We start from the raw sequence: 25,380 nt of genomic DNA, 5'->3' as shown, positions 1-25,380 counted from the left end.
CACCTTGCTTTTTTGCTGCAGTAAACTTCCACTGCATTAGCGCATCAGCATCGTTAGAAATGACATTATGCAGTGTCATGATGTCATTTAGAGATATGTGGCTTTTAGGGGTCTTACAAGTACAGTTAAATTTGATATTCTAAGTAGTTTTTACTAATATTAATGATTTCCTTTTGGAGTACTTCAGGAAAGGATCGAAATTTGTCTGCTATTAAGAAAAAGCAATTAATTTGACAAATGTGGCCAAAACAAGCAGGGAAGTATTACCTATTGCAGGTTGTAATGCTGAATGAGAAATTTGTGAAATGACTTGGGTGAATTTAACCTTCACCAAAGTTGCCTTGACAACCCAAAAGTTTTCTGAAAGTTTTTTTCTTTTGCTTTTAATGGGATTTACTTCACTCTAAATTTGAAGTTATCATGAGTATAATTCGTTTTGAAAAACTACATTTTTAAGCATCTCTGATAAGTGAGAAATGATGTCTGACATAACTTGGCAACATTAAAAAAAGGGACCAAGAAAATGGTGCATTGTTGTCCTGCTTTTATTCTGCACAGCAGGAACTTGTCCCAGACTTTGTGTCAGCTTGTCAGTGTCTCTACCTGCCTCCCCCCAGGGATGCTGCGATGCTTAAACATCCCTCCAGGCAGGATCCAAATCTTTGACAGGGCCAGTTCTAAAAAGATAGAACGTGAGGATGTGTAACCTTTGGAAGGCGGTGAAGAGCAACTGATTGTAAATAGTTGGCCTCACTGCCTTAGGGGATAGTTATTGCTCTGTTGTCCCACAACAGTTCCCAACCTCTGCCTTCGCTGCAGGCAGAAAGCTGCTTGGAGACACGGCTCTCTGAGCTTCATCAAACGTTAAGTGAGTACTGACACACTTGGTATTATGCAGGAGAACAGAGTGCATCTTGGCATGAAAAATCTACAGGGACTTCAGCCTTTCCTTTTGAGGGAGAGCGTGGTCAGCCAAACCCAGGGGCATGTTGGCGCAGCAAAATGCAGCCCGATCCCGGTGAAGGCAAGCTGCATGCTGGGAGGTCACTGTGAAGGTCACTGCACTCTTCAGTGCGCTGCTACACATAGATGTTAATGCAGAGAACGGTTTGGACTGAAAAAGCACTGCAGACTAGCTAAGGCTTTAAGCCATGCAAATCAGTCGGATCTTCTCATCTTAGAAAGCTACAGCATCATATTCCTTTCATTGCTTTCAATATTTCCCTGAAATTTTAAGATAACTGTGCTATCAGACTTGTGCATAAATGTCACATATTTTCTATTCATTTTGACCTGATGAGTCTGTTGTTAACTCATGAACGGGAGGTGAGTGTTAGTCTCTCTTGCAACATTTGGAAGCATCCTTGTCTAGAATGATTTGTGTAATGTTGACTTAGACCTTGTGATGATTTCTGTACTAGACGCAGGCCGGCATGACAAGATCATCAATAAACTTGCTATAAGTTTCGAGAGTGTCAAAGTGGATCTCCATGATAAAGTATGAGCTACCATACATTCTATCTTGTTTCATCTCCGAAAGTAAACTAATTTCTGAGCCAAGCTTTCTGTGTCATGGTGCCTCATATTTGATGAAGTTAATTGGTTTAAATAATACAGATATAATACCACACTTTTACACATACAAGCATGTCGTTAATGAACTCATTTATAAGTTTTAAAGAGGATCAATGAATGATTTGAAGTTGAAAGGTTTATCTGATATTGCACTGACTTTGCCCTTAAACTGACAAGATTGGCTTGCAGCTGCAGATTCATCAAATATCCAATAAGTGGCAACCTAATTTGACAGTAAGAATTTATTTGTCAAAAGCACATTTTGTTTGACTAAACAAGTACTGAAAAGTCACTGAGCAGGTGATAGCTCAACAAAAACAAATGGCATTTGAAACTGTTTGAAAATTATTTTTCTCATGTGAAAGGCTATAATAAAGGTTTTGTTAATACATTTGTATGAAAGGGCTGAAATACTAACTGGTCCATTATTTTTCATAATGTATAGTTTATTGTTTCAATTATATTAAAGGAAGAAAAAATGGCTAAAACAATCTTTATTGGCTATATACTTTCTGTTATCAGCCAAATGATTATTTTCAACGTTGGTGTTGGTGCATCCCTAAATATAACCATAACAACTTGCGACAAACATACAATTTTACACAAAATAGAGAATGGTAAAATAAATTAATACATCTTTAAAAAGTCTTAATCTATATCACATTTAAATCTGAAAGTGTCTACCTCTAAGTTACATAGAGTTGCTTTCAGTTCTCACTATGAGATTAGCTTATTTGAACTCAGTTTTGATCCTGATTCCAACCAAAGAAAGCAGTAGATTTAAATGCCTTTTTCCTCAGATCAGTACAGGCTTTGGGAGCAGATACCAAGAGTAAATCCTAAGAGCAAGAAATATGGCCTTCTAAGCTTTTTTGAAACTTGTAGGATTGTAGGAAGATTCTAACACTTATTGTCATTTAGTTCTAAATCAAAAACAGTCTTTAAGCCTACTCATTATGACAATATAGTGTAACGGAATTGAGCAGTGGAACAGAAAATCCCCTTCCTTGTGTTTTTTAAGTTTGTCTGCATCTAAGCCTCTTTCTCCAACTTTCATGTCACCTTGACATTCTGCACAATTAAACAACCCCACTGTCAACAATCAATAAATTTAGCTGGCCCTCTATCCTTCTTTTGTCTCAGCATATGAAGCTGATGGATGAAAACGAGTCCTCGTGCCCTCTCCCACATAATGTGTTGTGAATGGCCATGTCAATACTTTAGCAATTAACAGGATGCACAGAAAAAGGCAAAACATAGGATATTTGGAGGGTTTGTACCAGGACACAGGAGCAGGGTCAACTCTTAGGACAACTTAATATTTAATCAACTCCCCTCCCTGGTAACCCTAAACCCCACAATTCCCACTGGACAAGCAAGGAGACAAGGGGGAAATGAGGACAGGAGGGTAAGATGACACTTTATCTTTTAAACTGTCTTTGATTGAGTGGGAATTAAGTGAGAGGTGAAAAAAATGACAGACAGTGGATTTGGGGTGTGTTCGATGGGTGACACAAGCAGTGAGGCGATTATGTGCAATAGACAGAAACAGACAGGTGAAAGAAAAATAGGAGGTGGTGAAAAGCATCATTAAAGTCTTCTTCATCGCATATTTGAGCTCAGTGGTCAGGCTGTCTCAATGACATAATAAATATAGGTAGACAGGAAGAGAAATTCTTGTGTCTGATCAATACATTAACAAATGTGCCCATGATTGTTGCATTATTATCTTAAAAAACTCTGGCTACCCACATGCTGGGAGAATAAATAGGATGTACTCCACCAAACCATCCAACGTGTACTCTCAGTGGTAGGCTGATAAGATAAGAATAGACCCAGGACTGAAACTGAATAATACTGAAAGACCATATAGGAGAAAAAAAAAGCATCACACAACACCAATTTTGAATGCCAAGCAGAACCCACCCAGAATGGTTAATTCAAGGTCAGAAAGTCGTTATCATGAAGTGGGGAATTTCATCCAACTTCTGGCTAATAATCAGCCTGCTTTGTAAAACATGGAGGCTCCTGCCAGGCATTATAGCAAATAAGATGGCTCAAAACATGAGCTGAGCCCATAGGGAACAGGATGCAACACCAGAGAAGCTAAATACAAGCTACTATTAAACAAACCTGTCACCACAAAAATTACGATCAGACATACAAATCTGTGCACCGCCTTTACTGACTATAAGAAAGCCTACAACTCAGTGCCATATACGTGGATACTGGAATGGTTGGAACTCAACAATATCAATAGGACACCAGGAACCTGATCGACAGGTCAATGGGACTGCAGAACTAAACCCTAGAAGCAAATTCAAAGCCAGTTGCACAAATTACCATCAAGTGGAGCATCTACCAAGGAGAGACTCCATCAACTGTGATGTTCGGGATCAGCTTGAACCCCCTCAGCCACATCACCATTACAAGTGGTCATTGCTATTGCCTACAAACGCAGCAAGCATAAGCCTTTTCCACTATGTGGATGACATCAAGTTGTATGCTAGGATTAAACAGAGATGCCACCTAACCAGGATATTCAGCAAGGATATCAGAATGTCACTCAGAGTAGATAAATGCAGCCGAATGGTATCAAAGAGAGATTTTTTATTAACATTTTACACCCACCACAAAACGTCTGTTTTGACATTAAATACTGACAACAACATTAACTAAAGATGCACATTGACAGTTAGCACTGGATAGTTTGGGGTAAGCAATTTACTGTTTATTGCCTTCATTTTTACATCTGAATAAAATACTTAAGCTAAGAGTAGGAGCTGTGGGAAGAAGAGAGCATGAGGTGGAAGGGGGAGAATCTTTCAAATAATTTAAACTTCTTTTGAATGCTAGAAGAAGATGTTATACAGACATATTAAGTGTCAAGATCCTTTCAGGATTTTGTGTGGTCACATTAAATTTCAATATGTTCTTCTGTCCAAGTGAAAGCTTTTGAACTGATGATGGCAAAAAGGTCATGGGGTCATTGGGTCAACAACATCATTATCATCCACCCTCTGTGGACCATACGTCACTAAATTCCAAGGTAATCTGGACACTAGTGGTTAAAATATCTGCTTCAAACAGGAAGTACCGGACAAACAAGCTGACACTATTGTTCATATAATGTTCCTCCTCTTATGTGCTGCCAGTGCGATGTGTGTGTTACTTCATGTGTTTTTACTTTTTCTACAAGCAGCCTCCCTGCTTTAAGTCTTTCAAACATAGAATATGATGATGTGGAACCAGATGAAAAATATTTTTAGGGGGATAATGCAGACATATTTATATCCAACATTTCTTCAACTGCATATTGTTGAATTTTTTTCATATTTCATTTTGCATTGTCACACCATCATTATTTGTAGTGAGGTCACGGTCTGAATTACCCCTGATTCTGTTGGCTATACGCTTTCCAACAAACACAGATCAGTAAAGGACCTCATTGAGCTCAACTCACTTTCTGCTGCAATGTTTGTATGGCTGGGGGGTGTAATTAACTGGTGCTCCTGCTGCGATGTAATAGGCCCACCATGAGTTTAAGTTAACTTATGGTTAGTATCGAACACAAAAAGGCACTAAACAAATATTGTTCATTGAGGTCTCAAAAAAGAAAAACAATCTATTAGCAGCAGGGCAATTTTATCACATTTTTAACCCTTTCTCGTTATGAGGCTTATGCTTCAAGCTTTTTGTTAATCAATCAAAAGGTCACCAGGCAACCTGTAAAAATAATAATACTGTGAAGCTTTTTAAGCCCTTTTAAGTACTTCCCTCCAGCCAGCAGGTTTATAACCTGAGGAACCAAGACATCCTGAACGTCCTATTCCAAAAGTATAAAAGATTATAAGCATTATGAAACATTTTAACTGTCAGTTCTCGTTGGCTTCATACACCGTTTGATACTGCCATAAAGCAGCACTTAGCAACCATAAAAAGAAGGTGGAATTATGCAGATAATTTGAATGAATAGAACTTACACATCCCTCCACTTCCCTCTCTGCTGTGCTTCAGTTCTGCCTCCACAGTCCCTTCATGTAGCAGAGGATGCCGCAACACAGACTAATAGCTATGGTAGCTATTGTATAGCTGTTGTATGTCATATATCAGTGCATGAGGCACCAAGCAGCATCAAAGCCTCATCAGTCACTAATTTTGTTTATGGTGACTGCCTAATAGAGAGTTGAGCATCCAGCCAGCTGTGGCTACTGGTTGTCATAGCAGCTGTTAACAGCTGCCTTTCAGTTTGCCTGTTGGCTCAGGGTGACTTTCCGAGCCATCCAGCCGCCTTAAGGTGTTAGGGATAAACGAATGCAGGATAGAGAGCAAGGGGGTGAGGGCAATGATGAATGGCAGCACGTAGGCAGGCAGATGGGCCGCTGGGACCCCCGGACGGTCCCTGTGGAGGTACAGGCAGCCAAGTTCAGCAGAGAGACACCCAACCTGGTGTCAGCACTTTGGGGAGAAAGTGGGGAAAAGTGCTGAGATGGCAACCACTTGGGGAGATGAGGTGAAGTGGTGAAAATTTAACCAGCCTGATGAAAGTTTAAGTGTGCATGTTAAATAGAAGAGACTGGGGGGGGAGGAAGTCTGCAGGATGGCAGGGGCTGACTGTTTTTGGAGATTTTCTCATTGTTTCTCCTGCATGGCCCAAACAACGGTCTTTTTCGTACTTCTGACATGACTATTCTGACATGACTAATTTCACCTGACACCTCGGGGTGCCGAGCAGCCTTTCTCTGACCCTGACTTGACCTCGGCAGTAACATCATACCCCACTTAAAGTTTCTGATTATTGATAATTGGCTGTGAGAATGTTGTTTTGTTTCAAGGACACTGACAGCTTCTCTCTGCACTGCAGCCAGGCTAATACACACTCCAGAGCATTAAAGCACTTTTGTTGACTGCTTGTCACATGAAGTAAAGTAAAGCAAGTTACTTCTGATTAGTGATCAGCGCAAAGACAGAGATACAGTCAAACAGTGTGATTACATAAGTTTGGGTATCAGGCTCGCTGTGGGGATACACACTCAACAGACAGTGTTGATGGAGTCTTTCACTGGCCTGATGGGGTGTTGATTAGGATATGCTCACCCACAAGGACCAGATGCTGAAATGGATCCTAATGTGCTTTTCTGTCTTTGTCACTCCCTCTCATTTCCCCTCTTTCTTTGTTGCCCCTTTGGCTGTCCTTTCTGTGTGTACACCCAATCACATCCCATTCTTCCATCACCTCCTTCCCTCCTTTTTATTCATGGTTCATGTTCTCCACTGACTTCCAGGTGCGGTGCGAGCCTCCAGCATCTTCCCCATCCTCAGTGTCATCCTTCTCTTCATGGGAGGCCTGTGTATAGCTGCCAGTGAGTTCTACAAGTCACGCCACAACATCATCCTCAGTGCAGGGATCTTCTTTGTGTCTGCAGGTGAGTCAAACACAAGTTTTTAATTTTACCACCTCTTTCAACATTTGCTACTTATCAGAGACAATCATTTAAAATGTAATGTAAGGTAATGGGTGCCTTTCTATTAGGGCTGTCGACCAATGGTGCCAGAATAAGGAAGGCCAAAGGGCCATTGGCACTCCCACTTTAGGACTCTGTAGCATATTCTTTTAAGTCACAGGTCACTATATTCTCCTTTATTCCAATCTTCCCATTTAATTTAAGACACAAGAAAAAAATTAACACAACTAAACATTTATTTATTTTCAAGATATTTTGATTTTAAATACTTTACATTAGCCTTTTCTGATGTGAATAAAAAACAGACTTGTGTCAAAATTTCTTTGACTCTCAACCACAACATTAGTGGGTCGATCTGTGCAGTCGGCCAAATTGCAATTGTTGTTGGAGTGGCCAAAACAAGGGATTCTGAAATTAATTCAGCAACCTTAAATGTAACGCTACTCCAAAGGTTCAGAAGTTGATTTTTGACAGCTTTGTTTGTTTGTTTTTTCTTTATTTTGGCTGTTTGGTTTATGGGAGGGCATTAGCTTTTGCCGTAGGTATGATAACTGTAGTGTGAATAAAAGCTTTACTTGTGCTTACAGAGCCTGTACCTTCGGCTTTCACCAGTCTAGCATGCTCCAATTAGCTCAAGACTAATTAACATAAGTAACACAAAGTACAATGATAATTAAACATTTCAATATGTGAATATCAAAAACCTGACAGCACAAACACAGACCTTCAGAACAAGGGAGAGTGCTCTTTATGCCCTGCAAAGAGACTTGCTAACATGTAGCATGGTGCACAAGGCTGGGACAATTTAACCATATCAGCTTTCATAAGACTAGAATGCCCCAATTAGCTCATGGCTAATTTGCACAAGCAACTCAAAGAACATTGTATTAATAAACATATCGATACAATCCGAATACCTAAAGGTGAATAGGTAGCAGAAACACAAAGCATAAGAACAATGATGACTAATCTTACTATCATGCTGGCAAACATGTTAACAGGTATGTTCTGATCTTGGTCACCATTTAGCATGCTTGTACCCATGGCCAGAATAAACCAGGGACATTCAGTTTAGTCAGCCTTCCCCTACCTATAGACAGGTTTCTTGTATACAAAAATTATTGGATGCATTCGCATTCAGATGGCAAAATCGTGGTTGGCAGTTATAACATTGTAATTAACTTTTGCAATAAACATGCATTTTCATCATTTGTAAACTGTTGTTGACACAATGATTAACTAATCAATCATAAAATGCTATTTTATAGTTCAAAGTTTTAATATAGACTAGTGGACAATTTAAGTTGACAACATTTCTGAATGACGTTGCTTGATTTTTCAATGTTTTTTCAATTTTTCAATTACACTATACAAGACACCTCAGTCGAGAATAGTGTGAGGATCTCAATATCTCAACATATTTTCATGAGGGTTTCTTTGTTGTCTCTTTACAAACTGAAGTGAAATACTGAAGCAGTGCATGATGATGGATTTATCAAAACAAACTATGCGGCACTAGCTAACAATGTAATAAGTTCCAGCCACTGTCCCAGACTGAGCTAGATGTCATATTTCTAAGTGAGTTATTACATGGCCTAATAAACATTATGTCAGTGTTTTTACCTAAAACAAACAAAAAACTTCTTTGCAATGTACAGGTCTATTGTCTTCATTTGTTACGTAAGAATTATATGATTGATTTATCATTTCTGTTGGAGACATAGACTAGGAAATAAAAAATATGCCACTCTCATTTCTGAAGCACAATAAAGTTACAGCCTCAAACTTTTTAACTCAGCAGAAGGCTTGAAACAGGAGATAGAATGAGCCTCAATCTGACAAACATGATCTTCATATTTACTGCTCTCTAAGTGCTTTAATAGCCTCAACCTCCTCTCACAATGTTGAAGTAATCCCCTAAGTAGTTATCCTTCCCACTGCTGTAAGAATAAAAATATAGCACATGATAAATTAAAACGTCTAAAACAGTCTTAACTAGCTTTAAAGCCTGTGTTGTGTAATGTATTGTTCAGATTGAACGCTGCAGATATATCTCCCATAAGCCACTTGTTCTTTTGTCTTTTCTCTTGATCCTGTTGCTGGGCTAAAAGTCACCCATTGGGATTTAACTCTAAAAATATGGTGTCCCTGACACACTTTCCCTATGATCCATCTTTCAAGATATGCTATGACACAAAATTTCTCTGTGTGTGACTAAACTAACAAGTCAAAGCCTACAGTGTGTGCTGTATGTGTATGATGAGCTCTAACACAGAACACAGTTTTGGATTACTTTATGCCTTGTCCCAAATGATCTGCAACAAGACATGTAGCTGCCCTGTTTTCTTGTTGCAAGGGCAAAGATTAAGTCTACTGTCATGTTGGATGGAGAGCTGGACAGGATTACTGATACTGATACAGATACTGTATAATAAGAAAATATATACTGCTATGGGTTCATCTCAACTGATACTTATGTATTTTCTCTTTGTCCTTTTCCTCCATCTTCTTTTCCCCTGGATACTTTATCCTACACTCTTCTCTTGTATGCCACCACCGTGCATCTTCCAAGGTTTAAGCAACATTATCGGGATCATCGTGTACATATCAGCCAATTCAGGGGACCCTTCAAAAAGCGACTCGAAGAAAAATAGCTACTCATACGGCTGGTCCTTCTACTTTGGTGCCCTCTCCTTCATAATGGCTGAGATGGTGGGCGTCTTGGCCGTGCACATGTTCATCGACCGCCATCGACAGCTGCGAATAGGGGCACGTGCAGCTGACTACCTCCAAGGCTCAGCCATAACGCGGATCCCTAGCTACCGCTACCGCTACAGGCGCCGTTCGCGCTCCTCTTCTCGCTCCACAGACCCATCACATTCCCGCGACAACTCGCCGGTGGGCCTAAAGGGCTTCAGTGCGCTGCCATCCACAGAGATCTCCATGTACACGCTCCCCCGGGACACCCTCAAGTCTTCTGGTACGCCCACCGCCACCTACAACTCTGAGAGGGACCACAACTTCCTTCAAGTCCACAACTGCATCCAGAAGGACCTGAAAGACTCAAGCCACACCAACACAGCGAACCGCCGCACCACGCCTGTATGAGGGAGTCGAAACAGGCCTGGCAAGCTCCGCGGAGATCAGGAGACACGGGAACCCCTGTGGGTGCAGTACGCCCCAGGAGAAGCTGGATTTCCATGTTTATAGACATTTGTTCTTTTTGTTTGACTGCATGACTTTTCCATTACCATTGTTGAGAGTTTCAACAAGTCTGCTGTGTTCCTGGACTGAATGGCAGAACAGTGAGAATGGGTCAGGTTGTCCTGAGAGGGAGATCTGTCATTTTTTTGCCCAGGGGGTTGTTTATGAGGTTCAGGGCACTGAAAGGGGGGATGGAAGGGGTGGGCATTTATGAGATAAATCATCGACTCCATGATTTCATCGCCCTTTGGTTTGACAGTTTTGCCCCACAAATTTGGTTGGAGCAACAGGTCAAGCTCCCCCTCAGCCAGCCCACTACTCAGACATACACCTCTTTTATTTATTGACTCATTTGTTAATTTTTTTGCATTAAAACTGTGAATTGTTACAGTTTGGGATTTAGTAAGAATTACCCCAATCTGTAATCTCTAACAAAGGTACTAAATATATATATATACATATATATATATGTATACATATATATATGTATGTATATATATATGTATGCATATGTATATATATATATATGTATGCATATGTATACATATATATTACTTTTATAAATAAATTATTACATTAATAATCAAGAGATAACAGACTTTACCTGAGCAAAAAAAAAAAAAAGAAATAAGTTAACAAAACCAAGTGCTGTTTGGTAACATGAGAAAAGACTCTTTTAGTATCTGTTCATTTGAAGGTCAAGAACAAGAGAAGGTCCTGTAGGTTGCAGCAGTACAGTAACTGTTGCCACCAGAGGCAGACGCAGACAGTCAACAGTAGAATAATATCTATTCTTTTAACAGAACCTTCTCGTCTTTTTCTCAGTCTCTGTTCTCTTTCTTTTTTTGGTGGTGGGGGGGGGGGGGGTCGTAACAGGAGAGTTGAACCCCTCAGAAGAAAGAGCCAAGCAAAGGGGTCACAGCTCGCCAAGCAAAGACTCCAAACATGACTTCTGCGAAATAAAAAGGAAGGAGCAGAGGGGAAGGAAAAGAAGAGGACGCCAGACACAAAAACAAAAACATGTTAAAAATTAAATAGAACAAGAAAAGCTAAGTGACTCACAATTTCAGAAATTAATGCATGCTATAAAATTACAGCAAATCTGCTCTTGAAAAACTTAAGTTTTAAAGGTTAATAATTATAAGGGGAAAAAAGCAAAAACGCTAGAGTTTAAAGTATTAACGTTTTCATGTGTGTTTTTCTTATGTTTCTCTCTTTTTTATTTAGCTGATCTTATCTTATTACATTTGTGAGACAAAACCAAACAATCTACATTGAACAAAACTGCTTTTTTAAACAGTTTGGTTGATTTCTTTATAAATATATAAATATATGTCTGTATGTGATTTATTTTGTTTTTAAAACTCACACAGCCTTAGTCATTTCTTTGTTTCTGTTGATTTTTAATGTGTTGTTCAAATTGAAAATGAAATCTTTAAAGGTGCCAAAACCGAATGATCCTATACTTGGATGCATCAAGTCTTGATGAATAAAATACGAACCCTAGGGGGAACAAATCACCATGTTTCACTGCGTGTCTCTAACACACTTTACCCAACAACACCTTCCTGTTTGTCAGTGTTCGGTACTAACACTGTCTGTCTGTTACACCCTCATATCTGCAAGGCTCCTTCCAACTCCGGACGGGTCAAATAACAAAAACAGGGAGGAAACTATTGTCCATTTTTTTCTCCCATCTCATAAGGTTTAGCCATGTTATGAACAAATGGACATAAATCATTTTCCTTATGTTTTTATTGATGAAGTGATGCTCAGCACAGCATAGCTGAAGCACATGGATAGCACAGACTGCATATTATGGACATCAAACATAGCTGTATGTAAACAAAGCCTATGTCATCCACACTGAAAAAGACAACCACAAACCATGCAAATTGGATTTGTGCTCATTTTCCGTCTCTTTAAGGTTGTTTTTTGCTGCATTTTGATGGGCCAGTTTTAGTTGTTTTACATCTCTGTTTGTTTTGCATTTAATTATCTCTTTTGGGTTGTAATGTCAACCACTCTATGGTCTTATACATTGCATCTGTTTTTGGTTGTTGGCCACTCGGTCCCTTTTAAGATCATTTAGGTCACTGTGTGCATTATTCTGGTGAGTTTCCTCATCTTTGAAGGGATTTTTTAGTTGCTGCTTTACTTTACGTTTTGATTGCTTTGTCTTATTTGTTGGCTTTTTGTCATGTTGTAAACATTTCACGTCTCTTATGCATCAACTTTTTGTGTGTGTGTGTGTGCGCCTCTTTGTGGGATAAATGTATACGCTTCGTGGATGAGAACAGTGGCACTCATGGGGGTCCTGGATCTGGCAGGCATAGATGTTATCAACAGTTTTTACATTTTCTATTAACATTTTTAAGCCTGCAAAATGTCAGTTAAGTATTTTTACACAGTTTTAAAGCATTTTAATTTCTTTACTTGTACTTTGTCAATACAGATTTCATAATTATGAGAGCCTCTCTCACATTTATGAGATGGTAAGCCATTTTTTTCTTCTGAAGGTCATATATGCACCCATTCAAACGTCATATTAGGAAACTTCAAACATGTGTTATCGTGGTTATTTTTGTTAAATCCAACAAATACTGAGTGTATTGAATCCAGACAAGGACATTGAGAGAGGAGAGGCTCTTAGAGTTTTGAAAAAGGCTTATTTTTCAGACACTGGATGTCAACACAAAATATTGGCTATTTGGCGAGTTCATTCCAAAAGATATTGGCATCAGCCTTCATACACCCATAAAAATAATAGCTGAGCTGTCAGACATAAAACCTTGTGTGCTCTGCTGAAATCACAGCTTCAGCTTGCTGTTGTAAAATGGTGATAACACGCTGTAATCGACCACTGGGAGTTGTAATCCAAAAATATCAGTACTGGCCATCAAATATCTCAGTTTACTACATGTGCCGAATGAGAATATTTGTGCTTCTACTTAATAGAAAGCAGCTCAAGCTAAAAATGTATTAAAATTTATGTCTGCAGAAGACGCTTCATGGTAGTTTTGACATTGGTGCCAAAGTACAGCTACTCTTTAAACCAGTGAGGATATTTTATTTCTCTACCTCGCTGAAAAGTCTCAGAGAAGGCTTAATGGAAGACCCCCACCATAGTGACATCTTGCTTGGACGTGGCTTTCGTAATAACACTGCTAGTTTTGTTTTCTACTGGAGGTTCACCTGCAAAGAGAATGTCCAACTCCTTTCTACTCCACCATACTAAAAGCATTGCTTTCAGGACTTTACATCTGACTTCACACTGACATACTGTATGCTGATAGACAAAGTGAGACAAAAAGGTCACAATGTGTTTCGAGTATATGTGGTTAAGGAAGTGCAGTGAGCAGAGAGGTAATCCCAGAAAAATCTACAAAACTCTTGTGGATATATTTATAAACTGCACAGCGAATGATCTGGGAAGATGATCCTATTTGTCACTCTCCAGGTTCACGGACACAAACTGACACTCTCCATAAAGTTGAGGGGAAAATGTGTTAACGTAGCAGTCTAAATGAATACGGATTTTTATTATGTATAGCCCTCCTTATTCAGAATTCATAAGCAGAAGTCATTTTACAGGCCTGGACTGCATTAAAGAGAAAGTGTGCGTGTGTTTGAGGTAAGGCTCAGAGATACTGGCTTCCTCACAAAGCAGCAGCTGCCTCAGTGCAGCTGTTTGAATGTCACATTTTTAATGTGTTCTCAGACTGAATAAGTCTCTCTCTTTTTTCTGTCTGATGTTCACCTTCTCTTAGGAATACCATCTCCATTTTGTCTTGCTGTCTTCTCTGACTTACACTTTTACAAGGGAAATATCTTGTCGTGTTGCACGTTTGCTGTAAGATTGAATTTCCAGACAGCAGGTGGACAGCTGCAAATGTCAGAGAAACACTCATGGGCATCACAGGTTCAGGGGTGACAAGCGTTTCAAAACCCCATTTCTAATATAGGGAACAAGACTGTCAGATGTGATTTTTTTAAAAGAGTACTTTCCTTTTGACACATGATACTGAATTGTTAATTTTGAATGGACTGACCTATAATATGTCAGAAGTAACACTTCTGTCCTGACAAGGCCTCCATGAAAGCCTTGGCTTCTAAAATTGTCAGTAGTTTTTTTATTTAAAGTAGGTCTTCACTTTCACACAGACAAATAAAAGCTGGTTTCCATCTCAGGTTTCTAGCAAATAGTGGACTTAATCTTCTTAGACAAAAACTGCTCACGGCAAATTATGTAATAGGCATAAAACTAAAGTTATTTTATTCGAGCACAACTTTAGAAGTAATAAATTCACTTTTAGTAAAACAAACTTGAGGCACATGAACAACACTCCTCCAACTTCCATATATTGACTCTTTCAGCTGTTGAAACAGGTAAAAACTCATGTTATGAATGTTTTTGGAATGCTAAAACTGCATTTCTCTCTGTAAAAGGAAGCGTATCCAATGACACAAATCAACAAGAATATGTTTTGTGAAGGTTTTGTGACTGTTTAACAAGCTGCCATTAGACTGTATTGGTGTTGTAGCAGTTAGAGACGGCTAGACTAATCTTATGCTAATGTTACAATTCCTTGAGATGTCATGTTAGCATGATTCAATTTCTGACAAAAATGCCTTTAAAAGGCTCAGTGTGTGACTTGTACATGATCTACCACTTACAGTAATACAGTATATATGTAATTAAAAAAAGATTAGTTGTATCAACCATTAGATGGTTAAATGCTATCTCATGACTTTATGCTTTTATGTTAGTATTCTCAGGTTTTTTATAGCAGCCTGAATAGATATGGCACTATAAAACAAAAGTGTAACTCACAATGGTAGGCAGATTATCACAATACCTAAGATATTATCATGGAATGTACTACATTTAGGACTGATGTTGTGTCCTGTTCAGATTGATGGAGAGGCACTTATCATAGTACCATGAAGACTGGGAAGCTATGCTATGGCTTACTGCATTCTGGGTTGTGTGGCCATATTTGCAGACTAAATATGAGCACATAAGGATATCAAACACAAACCTTTGTATCCAGCATTTTGGATTAGTGCCCAGTTAACAGTGGCTACTGTTTGAGTCACAGCTGTCTGTGTTGATGCACTTTGAATAGTTTTACTATCTTACATGTGCACAAGGCCAAATATTATAATTTAACTATTCATATATATATGTCCCAAATATAAAAACAGTAGCTTTGAAGCTTGCCAAAAACTTAGCTGATGAGTGCACATGCAGCATTGGCAGGTAACACAGATGAACTCTCTCAGGAGGCAACATGGAGAGGATCTCACAGCCAACAGATCATCAGCTGGGGGGCAGAGATGCTCCCTCTCAGTATCATATCTAAGATTACACCATCTGTTGTTAACAAGCTCTGTAATCCCTCCTTCACGTTTACATCTCTGTCTGCAGTCTCTGTCTGTCATATAGTCTTAAGACTGAGTAGAACAATGTTGGAGTTATTCCTGCTCCCATTTCTCGATAGAGAAAAAAGAATATTGCTTTCCTGATATTCCTGCTGTGTCCTCATCAGGGATCCAAGTTTGTCCACATTTTCTTCCGGTGATCTCATATTTCCAGCGATGATGTTTTTCTCCATTTTGTTCCTACTCTGCATTATAGACATCAAAAAATTGCCAGCATAAAATGTTTCAGAAATCTGTGTTTTCACAGAAAAGAGCAGTAGAAAATCTCAAGAAGATGCAAACAACCCACAGTATGTTCGGAGCTGCTGCAGCGTTCTGCCTGCCTCTAGAAAAACATATATATACATAATTTATGTGCTTTATCTTACTACTGCAACTTCACAGCTTTGTTTAACGTTACACTTGAAAAAGTTTGCATTGTAGGTGATGCTGAATAAAGGCGGAAAGATGTTACGTTAATCAGGATGTGCTTCAGTGATTGTAGAGTGAAATAAGTTTAGTCTGTACCTATAGCCAAATCTGTTTACTTATGTTTTACTTAAGTTTGATTGACTCAGAGCGCAGCTACCTGATGGATGAGGTCACATAAGGGGACTGAGAAGTGAGGTGTACAGTGAGACCATATTAGCTAGATTTGCTGGAGCGCAGTATCGATCGTCAGAGGTAGGTTATTTAAGTTAGTTTAAATAATTCAGCTAAACTTTAGGTTGTTACCATATGATAACTGTTGGAAGCAATGGCCATAGCCATAAAATCAATACTGAACCTCAACTTGCAGGTCTGCCGATCCAAATATAGTAGCAAATGAATAATTTGACAAGGATTTTGCACAAATTGGTCCCAAAAATTTTTTTTGTCCAAAATATCTGCAAAGAAAAGACAAAGTTATTAAAACTTCCTCAAATTTGACCTCCCTTTATAACTTAGATTGCTAATTAGCCTACATCATCAGGTCTCTTCAGCATTTAAGCCACGTTATTCTCCATCCCTCCCTACCTTTCTGCTGTTCCTGCTGTGGAAATCGAAGTGTCTCTACAGTGCTTTGTAACCAGAGACAGATGGGGGGTTATCAAGACGAGGCAGTGAGGAGATGAGGCCTCCCCCGCTGCCTCGGTTGGGGATACTAGTAGAAAACACACAGGCTCTGTCACTGCCAAAGCCTGGCTTTGCACCTCTGGCAGGCTGCAAGGTTACATAACCTCACATCAAACCTTCCAGTGCCCTCTCTGTGACCTTACTGGACAAGGTTTTGGGCCAGAGAGGCTGGAACCTGCGGGTGCTGTGCCTCCAAATCCACCGCCAACTTTATGTTGGTAAGAAGAGGCTACAGACCCCAACATTCACTCCCTGAGGATGATAGCTCTGGAAACCAAATGCAACCTGAAATGTGCGTGTATGAGGACATCTGTGCAGAAGTTTTTTTTTTCTTTCCTGTTCATGCAAACACTGAATCTGCATGTGCAAGCCCGAGTGTCTGCCTGTTGTTTCTGCTGACCAGAACAGTTGCTGACTGCGCTCACTGCAGGTTATATTTGGGTCATGTAAAGTGGAGTGGCAACAGAGAGCTATAAGCTCAGTCCTCCAGCTGAAAAAGAAAAAAAAGATCTTTCAGCAAAAATAGTCAAACGACATATTTGCATCATCACTATTGTTGATACAAGCAGCAAAGAAGTGTTATCATTTCCTGCATAAGAATCTTTATGGACCAGAGAACAGTCTGGGCTGTGTCATTGCTGTTTTAAATCATATGAAACTTTAAGATCCAGCTTTGAGTGGAGGACGGTTTAAAAAGAGAAATAACCAGGAGGAACCAAAGCAACAGCACACAAAGTGCTCTTGGATGCTTGAAGCAAATGGAGCCATGCTCTGCCCTCTGCTGGTGTGATGGGAGATGAGTTGCGGGGCTGCTGCTGCCTCCTTCAGCTCAGGGAACGCTGTGTCCATGAACGGGCCTGGAATACTGATGCCACGGTGCAGGAGCTGCAGTCTGTAAGGCCCCAGACTCAGATTCAGTGTCACCTGCACAGACACAGAATGAGAAGAAAAGAAAGAGAACTACTGACTTGTAAAGCCATGAAGATTTTGTCAGTGAGGTGCATGAATGTTACAAAGATGGATGAAGACATTTCCACCAAAATTTTATCAAGTCTGGCAGGAAGAAAAGAAATCATACGCAAGTAAATCTAACTTATTACGTCTTGACTTCTTCACACTAAAAGAAGCATGAAATATAGATACATTTTTCATGCTGGGAGTTTAGCCAAGAGAGGTGTGATAAATACAAGCTTCAAGAACCCATTCTTAGGCTATGTGAAAGGCAGACATCCTGGCCATTTTGATAAATGCAACTTAAGGGGGTATAAATATACATATACTCTATATACAAATATGTATTAATAGATATATACTGTGTATTACCAGAAAAACAGGATATAGGTACAGAACATTTTTAAAACATGCAGACATAAATGCAAATATAGTAAAAGTAAAAACAGGGTTGATGAATTAATGAATTATTCTTCAACACAGCCTGAACCCTCTGAGACAAGCTTTCTGTCATTTCTTTAAGGAGTCTTCAGGAATAGTTCTCCAGGCTTCTTGAAGGACATCCCAAAGCTCTTATTTGGATGTCGGCTGCCTTTTGTCCCGTTCTCTGTCAGATGATCCCACACTGCTTCAGTAATGTTGAGGTCCGGGCTCTGGGGAGGATTCATCCCTCCATAAGACCTGTTGCCACTGATTTTCAGTCCACTTCTTGTGTCATTTGGCATAGCTCAGCCTTTTCTCCCTGTTTCCCTTCCTTAAGAATGGCTTCTTGACAGCCACCCTTCCATGGAGACCATTTCTGATGAGGCTTGGGCCAACAGTAGATGGATCAGCTGAAGGTCCACATGCATCTCTCAGGTCCTGTGTCAGGTCTTTCAGATACTGTTCATCTGCTGTAGATAGCTTTTTAGATTTGACACTTCTTCTTTTGTCCTCCACTTGACCAGTTTCATAAAATGTTTTAAGGACACACTGCACACCATGCTGAGATATGCAAAATTGTCTTATTTCTGCCAGACCGTTATCCTTAGAATTTTTCAAAGTACAACTAAAGAAATGTGAACAAATGATGTGTCTTTGTAACAGGCTGCTGGTAACAAAGTGCCTCAAGATACAATTTAAAATGGGTTCTTTGCTAAGTTGGGTGTAAGTTAGGTGCCTTTTGTATGCCTGAATGATTCATAGGTCAGTGTTAAGTTGCTTTACAAACACAAATTTATCTGAAAATAGTCAGGTTATCTTGTAAAAACTTCAATGGACCTACGACTAATTACTCATCATTGTCAGACTCAATGTCATCTCAAATGTTGTGAAACAAAAACTTACAGTTTGCATCATTACTGCACATTGCCCTCATTCTGACTGAAAATGTAGTTTTTTTTAATCTAAATGATTATTCAGTGAACAAACTTGTTGTAGATAAACTACATCCTGAAGGGAAAATTATTTCAGATCTAAATTTCTGGTATTTTAGCCACAAAACTGTCCCTTACACTTGTCAAGCTGTGAGATGGTCACTGTTGGACCAGTTGTCGCCTGTGGCCTCCTTCGTGTGTAATAATGGTCCTGAGTGTGTGGTCGTCCCCTCCAACAGTCTGTCCTCCTGTCAGACTCCACGCCACGGCACCACGCAGCCACTACCCTCACTCAGCAGGACGGTACGCTGCTGACTCTGTGCCAGCCGGATGTCGACAATGCCAGGAAGAACACCAACACACAGATGCACACACCTACATACATGTGCAGGCAAGTGCACACTCACACATACTCACATAAATCAAACGCTTGGCCATCCGCTCTGCTGTCCCAGCATGCACTCTGGTTACCTGGCTGCTGTCCCACTAACAACAGCTGCTACCACAGCACTGCACTGGAGGTTCCACTGCATGGTAGCACACATACATGCACATGGACTGACTTATACTTTTTTTTTTTTTTTTTAAAGAGCCACAAACAATACAGAATCCTTTTTGCTGTCCTTTAAGAGAAGTCATTTGAAATGATAAATCATCAGGTGCAGAGCCATGTGACTGGCAACAGGTGGTGTTGAACCTCCGTTGGTTCAGGAAATAGAATAACCAAACGTATTGTAATGTGACCACAAAGTAAGACAAAAGGTAAATACAGACAGTGAATGTTAACTAAGATGTACGAAAGTGTAACAGCAATAACAAAGCAAAACAAAGGGGAACGCATGCCATGCAAAATAACCACAAATGCACAAAATAACTAAAAAGGTGTCACAAAATTACCATAAATACATGCAAAACATACACAAAAATCTGGTAAACAATCAAAAACCGCACAAATACCTTCAGCAGCTTCATCAATGCAAAATGATTGAAAAGTAAAGCGTGCAGCACAAACAACCTGGAAATGGCATTCGTGAATGATGAATGAATTCATTCAAAGCAACGATAATTCCCACAAAATGAGCATTTACGAAATGGTCAATAGAAATTACTCAAAATAACCCAACAAGTCAGCAGGTTTTTTTAAGGTTTAAAAAAAGACAAAATCACAAATCAATACAAAACCACTACCACAGACAATCAAAACAGCCACAAACTGATGCAAAAGATCGAAAAGCCGAAGAAAATGACAACAAAACACAAGACAACTAAAAAGTGAGGCACAAAGGGGAGGCAGAACTACCAATTAATACATATTGAGATATATTAGGGCCACAAACTAATGCACAAGAACTAAAAAGGGATAAAGATCTGTTAAACTTAACAAGTTCGTGCAAAGTAACCACAAACTGACACTTAACACGTATTAAAATATTTCTAGATAATCATCCAAACCCCCATCTTTAAATCTGTCCCCTCCTCATAAGTCATTCCTTCATCAGCCTGATTCTGAGAGCTCAACGGATGATGGACGACCAGACTAACAGGCTGAAATGGTGCAGATGGGCTCACATGAAAGGTTCACAAAGATGCTTTTTGAGCAGATGCACCTCACCTTAACGGGACCGAGGGAGCAATTAATGGCCACATTAATTGGGAAGGGAAGGGGGTGTTATGTAAAGCCGAGCTCTGCTTGTGCGCAGAGGGTCAGGGGTCAAAGCCTCTGGAGGTGATTAAGTAACAGCAAAACCATCCCCATGACTGTCCTCCAGCCACAGGCCTCCCCCTGCTTCCTCAACATGGGCAGCAAGCTCACTTTTAGCACCAGCATATTAGAGAATATCTTGATTGCAGAACTGCTTTGGTGGAGAAAATATCCAATACTTAAAATGCTGCTCCACAGAGAACAGCTGTCCTTCAACCCCCGCAACTCCAGGTGTGCTGGGTGGGACCTTGAAAAGCCTTACTGTAAATCCACATTTCTGCTAAGAGAGCTGAATATTATGCAGATGTCTCAGGTGTTTCACAGGATATCTAAGCGGTCTGCAGAGCCCTCTCAGGGTCTTCCTCATTACCCGCTGAAGCCAAGGTCTTAGTTTTGGCACTGATGAGTCAGAATAGACTATGCTTGGGCTTAATTACCATCCTGCGACTGCTGGAGCTCTGTCAGCCAAATGCAAACCTTACAGCTCAAGGACACATAGCCAGTTAAAAACATGCAATGTTGGCTAAATGTGGCGACTTGCTGTCCATCAGTTGTGTGTAGGTGGCAGCCCTCCCTCCAGCTGATGTCAACCTTTTCAGTTGTGGTGCAGAACTGGAGGCTTTTAGGTTTAGCTCAATGCAACCAAATCTAATAGAGGCTGTAATTTTATACTTTAACAGAACATGCCAGGACTCCTTCTCAACCATACCGTCTGCATTTATCTGATTTTGAGAACTCTGCCTCAACTTTTAGTTACATTTTCCATTAATAGTGAGCTTTCAAGTGACTAAATGAGGTATTTTACCAGTGCTCCCAATAAGGACTTGTCCACTTCTTCCTCTAATCAACTTCACTGTAGCATAAAGCCTAAAAAGTCACTCCACTCAACCACCATATCAAATAAACTGATACAAGGACATGTTTTGGTTTTTAGTTTTATTAAACAACTCTGCACAACTGTAGCAATGGTGATCTTTAACACTGCAGAGACAACATCTGTAGTCAGGGGCTTTATGCAGTCTCTTCCTTGACGATGCGGTCCTTCTTGAGCGGTCCCTGTGGAAGAGAGAACATGATGAGTTTTACGACAACACCCAATGGTCTGCTTTTAGCAGAGGAAAGCAGGTGTTTCCAGAGAGTGAACAGGGAGCTAGCACAAATGGGCACTGCTCCCCTGCCTCACTGGAGATCACTGTGGCACTGGAATGGAACCCAAAGTTCATACTGAGAGCTGAACCAGGTTACGAACAGTGCAGGGAAACAGCAACTTATGACATCCGCTGAGGGACAATTGTAGCTGCACTGACTACACGTGAAGGTTTTTTTTGTACCCATGAAATTGCTTAAGTCAAAGCCTCAGGTTCAGATCAGTAGATAAAAGAAACGGTGAAATATTAGCTTTATTCATGTTCCAGGTTTGGAACAGATTAATCCATTTATCCTTAAAGAGTGAGAGACTCAAGCTTTCATTTTTAACACGCCTTACCATGAATGCCTTCTTTTCCTCCACGGTCTGGAAGCGGCCATGGCCAAACTTGGAGGTGGTGTCGATGAACTTGAGGTCGATCTTCTCCAAAGCACGACGGCTGCTCTGCACCAACAGAGACTGCAGAAGGAATAAAAAGAAGTTTTACAAATTGTGGCTCAGAGGTCAATTTAAACAGACTGAAAATAAAGGTTAGAATAGTTACTGGATGACAGACAAATTGTTGCATTTTGAACCGACCTTGCGCAGAGTCAGCACCCTCTTCTTGGTCCCCACGACGCAGCCCTTCACCATGACAAAGTCATTGGTCACCTCTCCATAGTGAACAAATCCACCCTGTAATTACAAGAAGAGATGAGTCACCTCTGCTGCCCCGTTGAACCATTAATGGTTTTTAATCTGCACAAATGACACTCACCAGGGGGTTGATGCTCTTGTTGGACAGATCGTACTCCGTGGAGGCGTTACTCTTAACCACCTTGCCATCCTTGGTGTGGTAGCCCTGGCCGATCTTGTAGATCTTCTTGTTGATTTCTGTGCGGTGGTGGTAACCTTTCTGACCAGCACGGGCCACAGAGAAAGCCACACGGGCAGGATGCCAGGCACCGATACAGGCAACCTTACGCAGACCACGATGGGTTTTGCGAGGAAGCTTCTTTGTGTGCCAACGGCTGGTCACACCTGAAAGTTGAGACATGCTTTGTAAGAGTCAATTGTGCCCTTGAAGCTGCTTTTGTGAGTTCAGGACTACATTAGCGATCATACCCTTGTATCCGTGTCCCTTGGTAACGCCAATGACATCGATCATCTCGTCCTGGGAGAAAACGTTGCCGACCGGCACAAGCTGCTCAAGCTTCTCACGAGCCCAATCCACCTTGTCAGAGATGGTGCCGCCATTCAGCTGCACCTCCATGAGGTGGGACTTCTTCTGCCTCACAGGCAGCAGACGCATCTGTAAAGAAGAAACCAGGTCAGGACCGAACACAAGTGAAACCCACATCAGATAAATAACCATTTCAGATCTCTAGTCTCAGAAGGAAGGCAGCATGGAAGATATCCTCATAACTATCGGGCGCCATGCCTGACGCAGGTTCCGTGGTCTCATCACTGACAGAACATGACGACAAATTCTTATCTGAGGAATGTAATATACTGACCTGTGTGTGAGTGATGATACGGATGACCTGGCAGTACTTCTTCATGGCAGCAAAATCCTTCTCCAGCTGCTTTTTGCCATCATCATCCTGCCATTTCTTGCAGTATTTGGTGAAAGCCTTCTTCTTGGACTTGTACCTACAAGCATGAAGTGACAAAATGGTTGGCACAGGTCCTTCATAACCCCAAAGGGCCAGCGGAAGAACACAGTGCATAGCTGCCAGCCATCTCTCCTCTCATGAGGGTAAGGAGGGCTGTATCAGCTAAAGAAGATTTTGGCTCATGGCACAGTTTCTAAGAAGCACTTTCCACTGGCCAGAGGAGCCCGGAGCTCATCAGGGCAGGCAGCACCTGAGAGGAGCTGCCACAGGGGCCACCGTGATGTTAGACTCGCTCAGTGAAAACATTGTTTTAATTTCCACTGGCAACTAACATCTGCTTCAACTACATCTGGTATGATTTTCAATTTTAACTCACCAGTTCTTGTAGAATCTGCGCTTGCACTCGTCACTGATGTGCTCAGCAAAGATGGTCTTGAATGAACGAAGGCCGCGGGGGGTGTTGACGTATCCCACAACTCCAACCACGATCATGGGAGGAGTCTCCACGATGGTCACAGCCTCAACCACCTCCTTCTTGTTCACCTCTGACACAACACCACATGTTCAGGTTATCCAACTTGTCACTGCATTTTATCCTGCATGATTGACTGAACTCATAGATTAGACTGCGCTCAGTGCTCGACATTCAGCAAGGGGTATAAACCCATTCTGTCCGCCCGTCGAGTGTCTCATCACAGGCAGAACACCACGTTTTAAAATAATAGCTTGTATATTGCTCTCTAAAAGCAACTACTCACATCTATCATCATAATAATCCATATTACAGAAGGAATTTGCTATGATTTTATTTAAGGAACTTCCGCTTACTTGAGCCAGGTCTGTCAACCTCACGGACAATGTGTGTCATGCCAGCCTTGTAGCCAAGGAAGGCAGTCAGGTGAACGGGCTTGCTGGGGTCATCCTTGGGGAAGCTCTTGACCTTTCCACGGTGACGGCGACTTCTCTTGCGGGGCAAGAAGCCTAGAGATCCGTGACGTGGAGCCGAAAATTTTCGGTGGGACTGTAAAGAAAACCACCCGCTTGAGTAAAAGCGTTAGCAAGCCAACCTCCGTGAATGTAAATGTGCCTCTCGCCATTCGTTGATACAAAATGAGAACTTTAACGTTTACAGTTTAAACCATTAATTGCACATAATGTTAAAAGTAATGTGCTCGTAATGATTTAGCATTGCAATTTAATAAAAACTTGCGTATCGGCCTTCGACAAGCAGCCATTTTGGACTACCAGTTGCCGGTATGGCTACGCATGCACCACGAAATCTGCCATTTCAGACTGAAATATCTGGGAAATATTTAAATAAATATAATCAGAACACTTGATAAACACAATCTGTTTAATCGTAAACAGCAAATCGTGGCGGATGTCAGAGATGATAAGAGGATTCCTACGCTAAAGATAAGTGAGCTCACCATTTTGTCTCCAGTCCGATTGAAAAGAGAGCGTCTACCGGGCTAACTGTTAATATATACTTGAGCAAATATCGCGAGAGCCGGCGTAATTATCGCCTGAGAAGTCCCGCCCATTATATTTCCGGTCGTAGCGATATTAAACGTTGTAACCACTAGATGTCGCTGTCCGCTTGTAACTTAAATACCGTACAACACATAACTTTTTATAATAGAATAATTATGACTCTCTTATTTGCATCTTCTTTAGTTTGACTTGAACATAACTTTTAAAACCAAATTTAAATTAGTGTACATTTTTAATTTTTAATGTCACATATCAAATCCATGTTGCTGTCATGACTAATGTAAGCAACTGATGTTTGCTTTTTTTTTTTAAATTTTGGTCATTTAAACCAGCATACTTATTAAATATGTGA

The 25,380-nt window shown here is 40.6% G+C and overlaps 2 protein-coding genes and 2 non-coding genes across 4 annotated transcripts in view; 1 reads left to right on the top strand and 3 right to left on the bottom strand.

The window, feature by feature from the left end:
• Positions 1-11,747, top strand: part of cacng2a (calcium channel, voltage-dependent, gamma subunit 2a) — a 67,379-nt gene extending 55,632 nt beyond the window's left edge. Inside the window, exons 3-4 of the mRNA XM_072368829.1 lie at positions 6,861-7,001; positions 9,613-11,747. Coding sequence (XP_072224930.1) covers positions 6,861-7,001; positions 9,613-10,148 — 677 coding nt within the window. The 3' untranslated portion in view covers positions 10,149-11,747. The remainder of the gene's footprint in view (positions 1-6,860; positions 7,002-9,612) is intronic.
• Positions 11,748-21,713: 9,966 nt separating this feature from the next.
• Positions 21,714-25,033, bottom strand: rpl3 (ribosomal protein L3). The gene is made up of 9 exons (XM_072368023.1): positions 24,965-25,033; positions 24,363-24,555; positions 23,911-24,079; positions 23,436-23,571; positions 23,044-23,230; positions 22,697-22,959; positions 22,519-22,614; positions 22,279-22,398; positions 21,714-21,848 (listed from the first exon to the last, which is right to left on the bottom strand). Exons 1-9 carry the CDS (start codon positions 24,965-24,967, stop codon positions 21,804-21,806), a joined length of 1,212 nt encoding a protein of 403 aa, XP_072224124.1. The 5' UTR covers positions 24,968-25,033; the 3' UTR covers positions 21,714-21,803.
• LOC140274363 (small nucleolar RNA SNORA54) lies at positions 21,916-22,048 on the bottom strand. The gene has a single exon (XR_011908321.1). It is a non-coding gene; the product is annotated as a small nucleolar RNA SNORA54 (small nucleolar RNA).
• LOC140274368 (small nucleolar RNA U83B) lies at positions 23,302-23,394 on the bottom strand. The gene has a single exon (XR_011908324.1). It is a non-coding gene; the product is annotated as a small nucleolar RNA U83B (small nucleolar RNA).
• Positions 25,034-25,380: the final 347 nt, after the last annotated feature.

The sequence above is a fragment of the Leuresthes tenuis genome, unplaced genomic scaffold (assembly GCF_036924035.1).
Source record: "Leuresthes tenuis unplaced genomic scaffold, fLeuTen1.0.hap1 SCAF_17, whole genome shotgun sequence".
NCBI classification, from domain to species: Eukaryota; Metazoa; Chordata; class Actinopteri; order Atheriniformes; family Atherinopsidae; genus Leuresthes; species Leuresthes tenuis.
The sequence above is the reverse complement of the archived record's forward strand: the minus strand, read 5'-3'. Positions and strand labels throughout refer to the sequence as shown.

Excerpts from the sequence above, each read along its gene's own strand:
- rpl3 (XM_072368023.1), bottom strand. Across the intron at positions 22,960-23,043 it reads CAAGGGACACGGATACAAGG|GTGTGACCAGCCGTTGGCAC; the intron begins GTATGATCGCTA and ends CTCAACTTTCAG. Across the intron at positions 21,849-22,278 it reads AGGAAAAGAAGGCATTCATG|GGACCGCTCAAGAAGGACCG; the intron begins GTAAGGCGTGTT and ends TCTCTTCCACAG.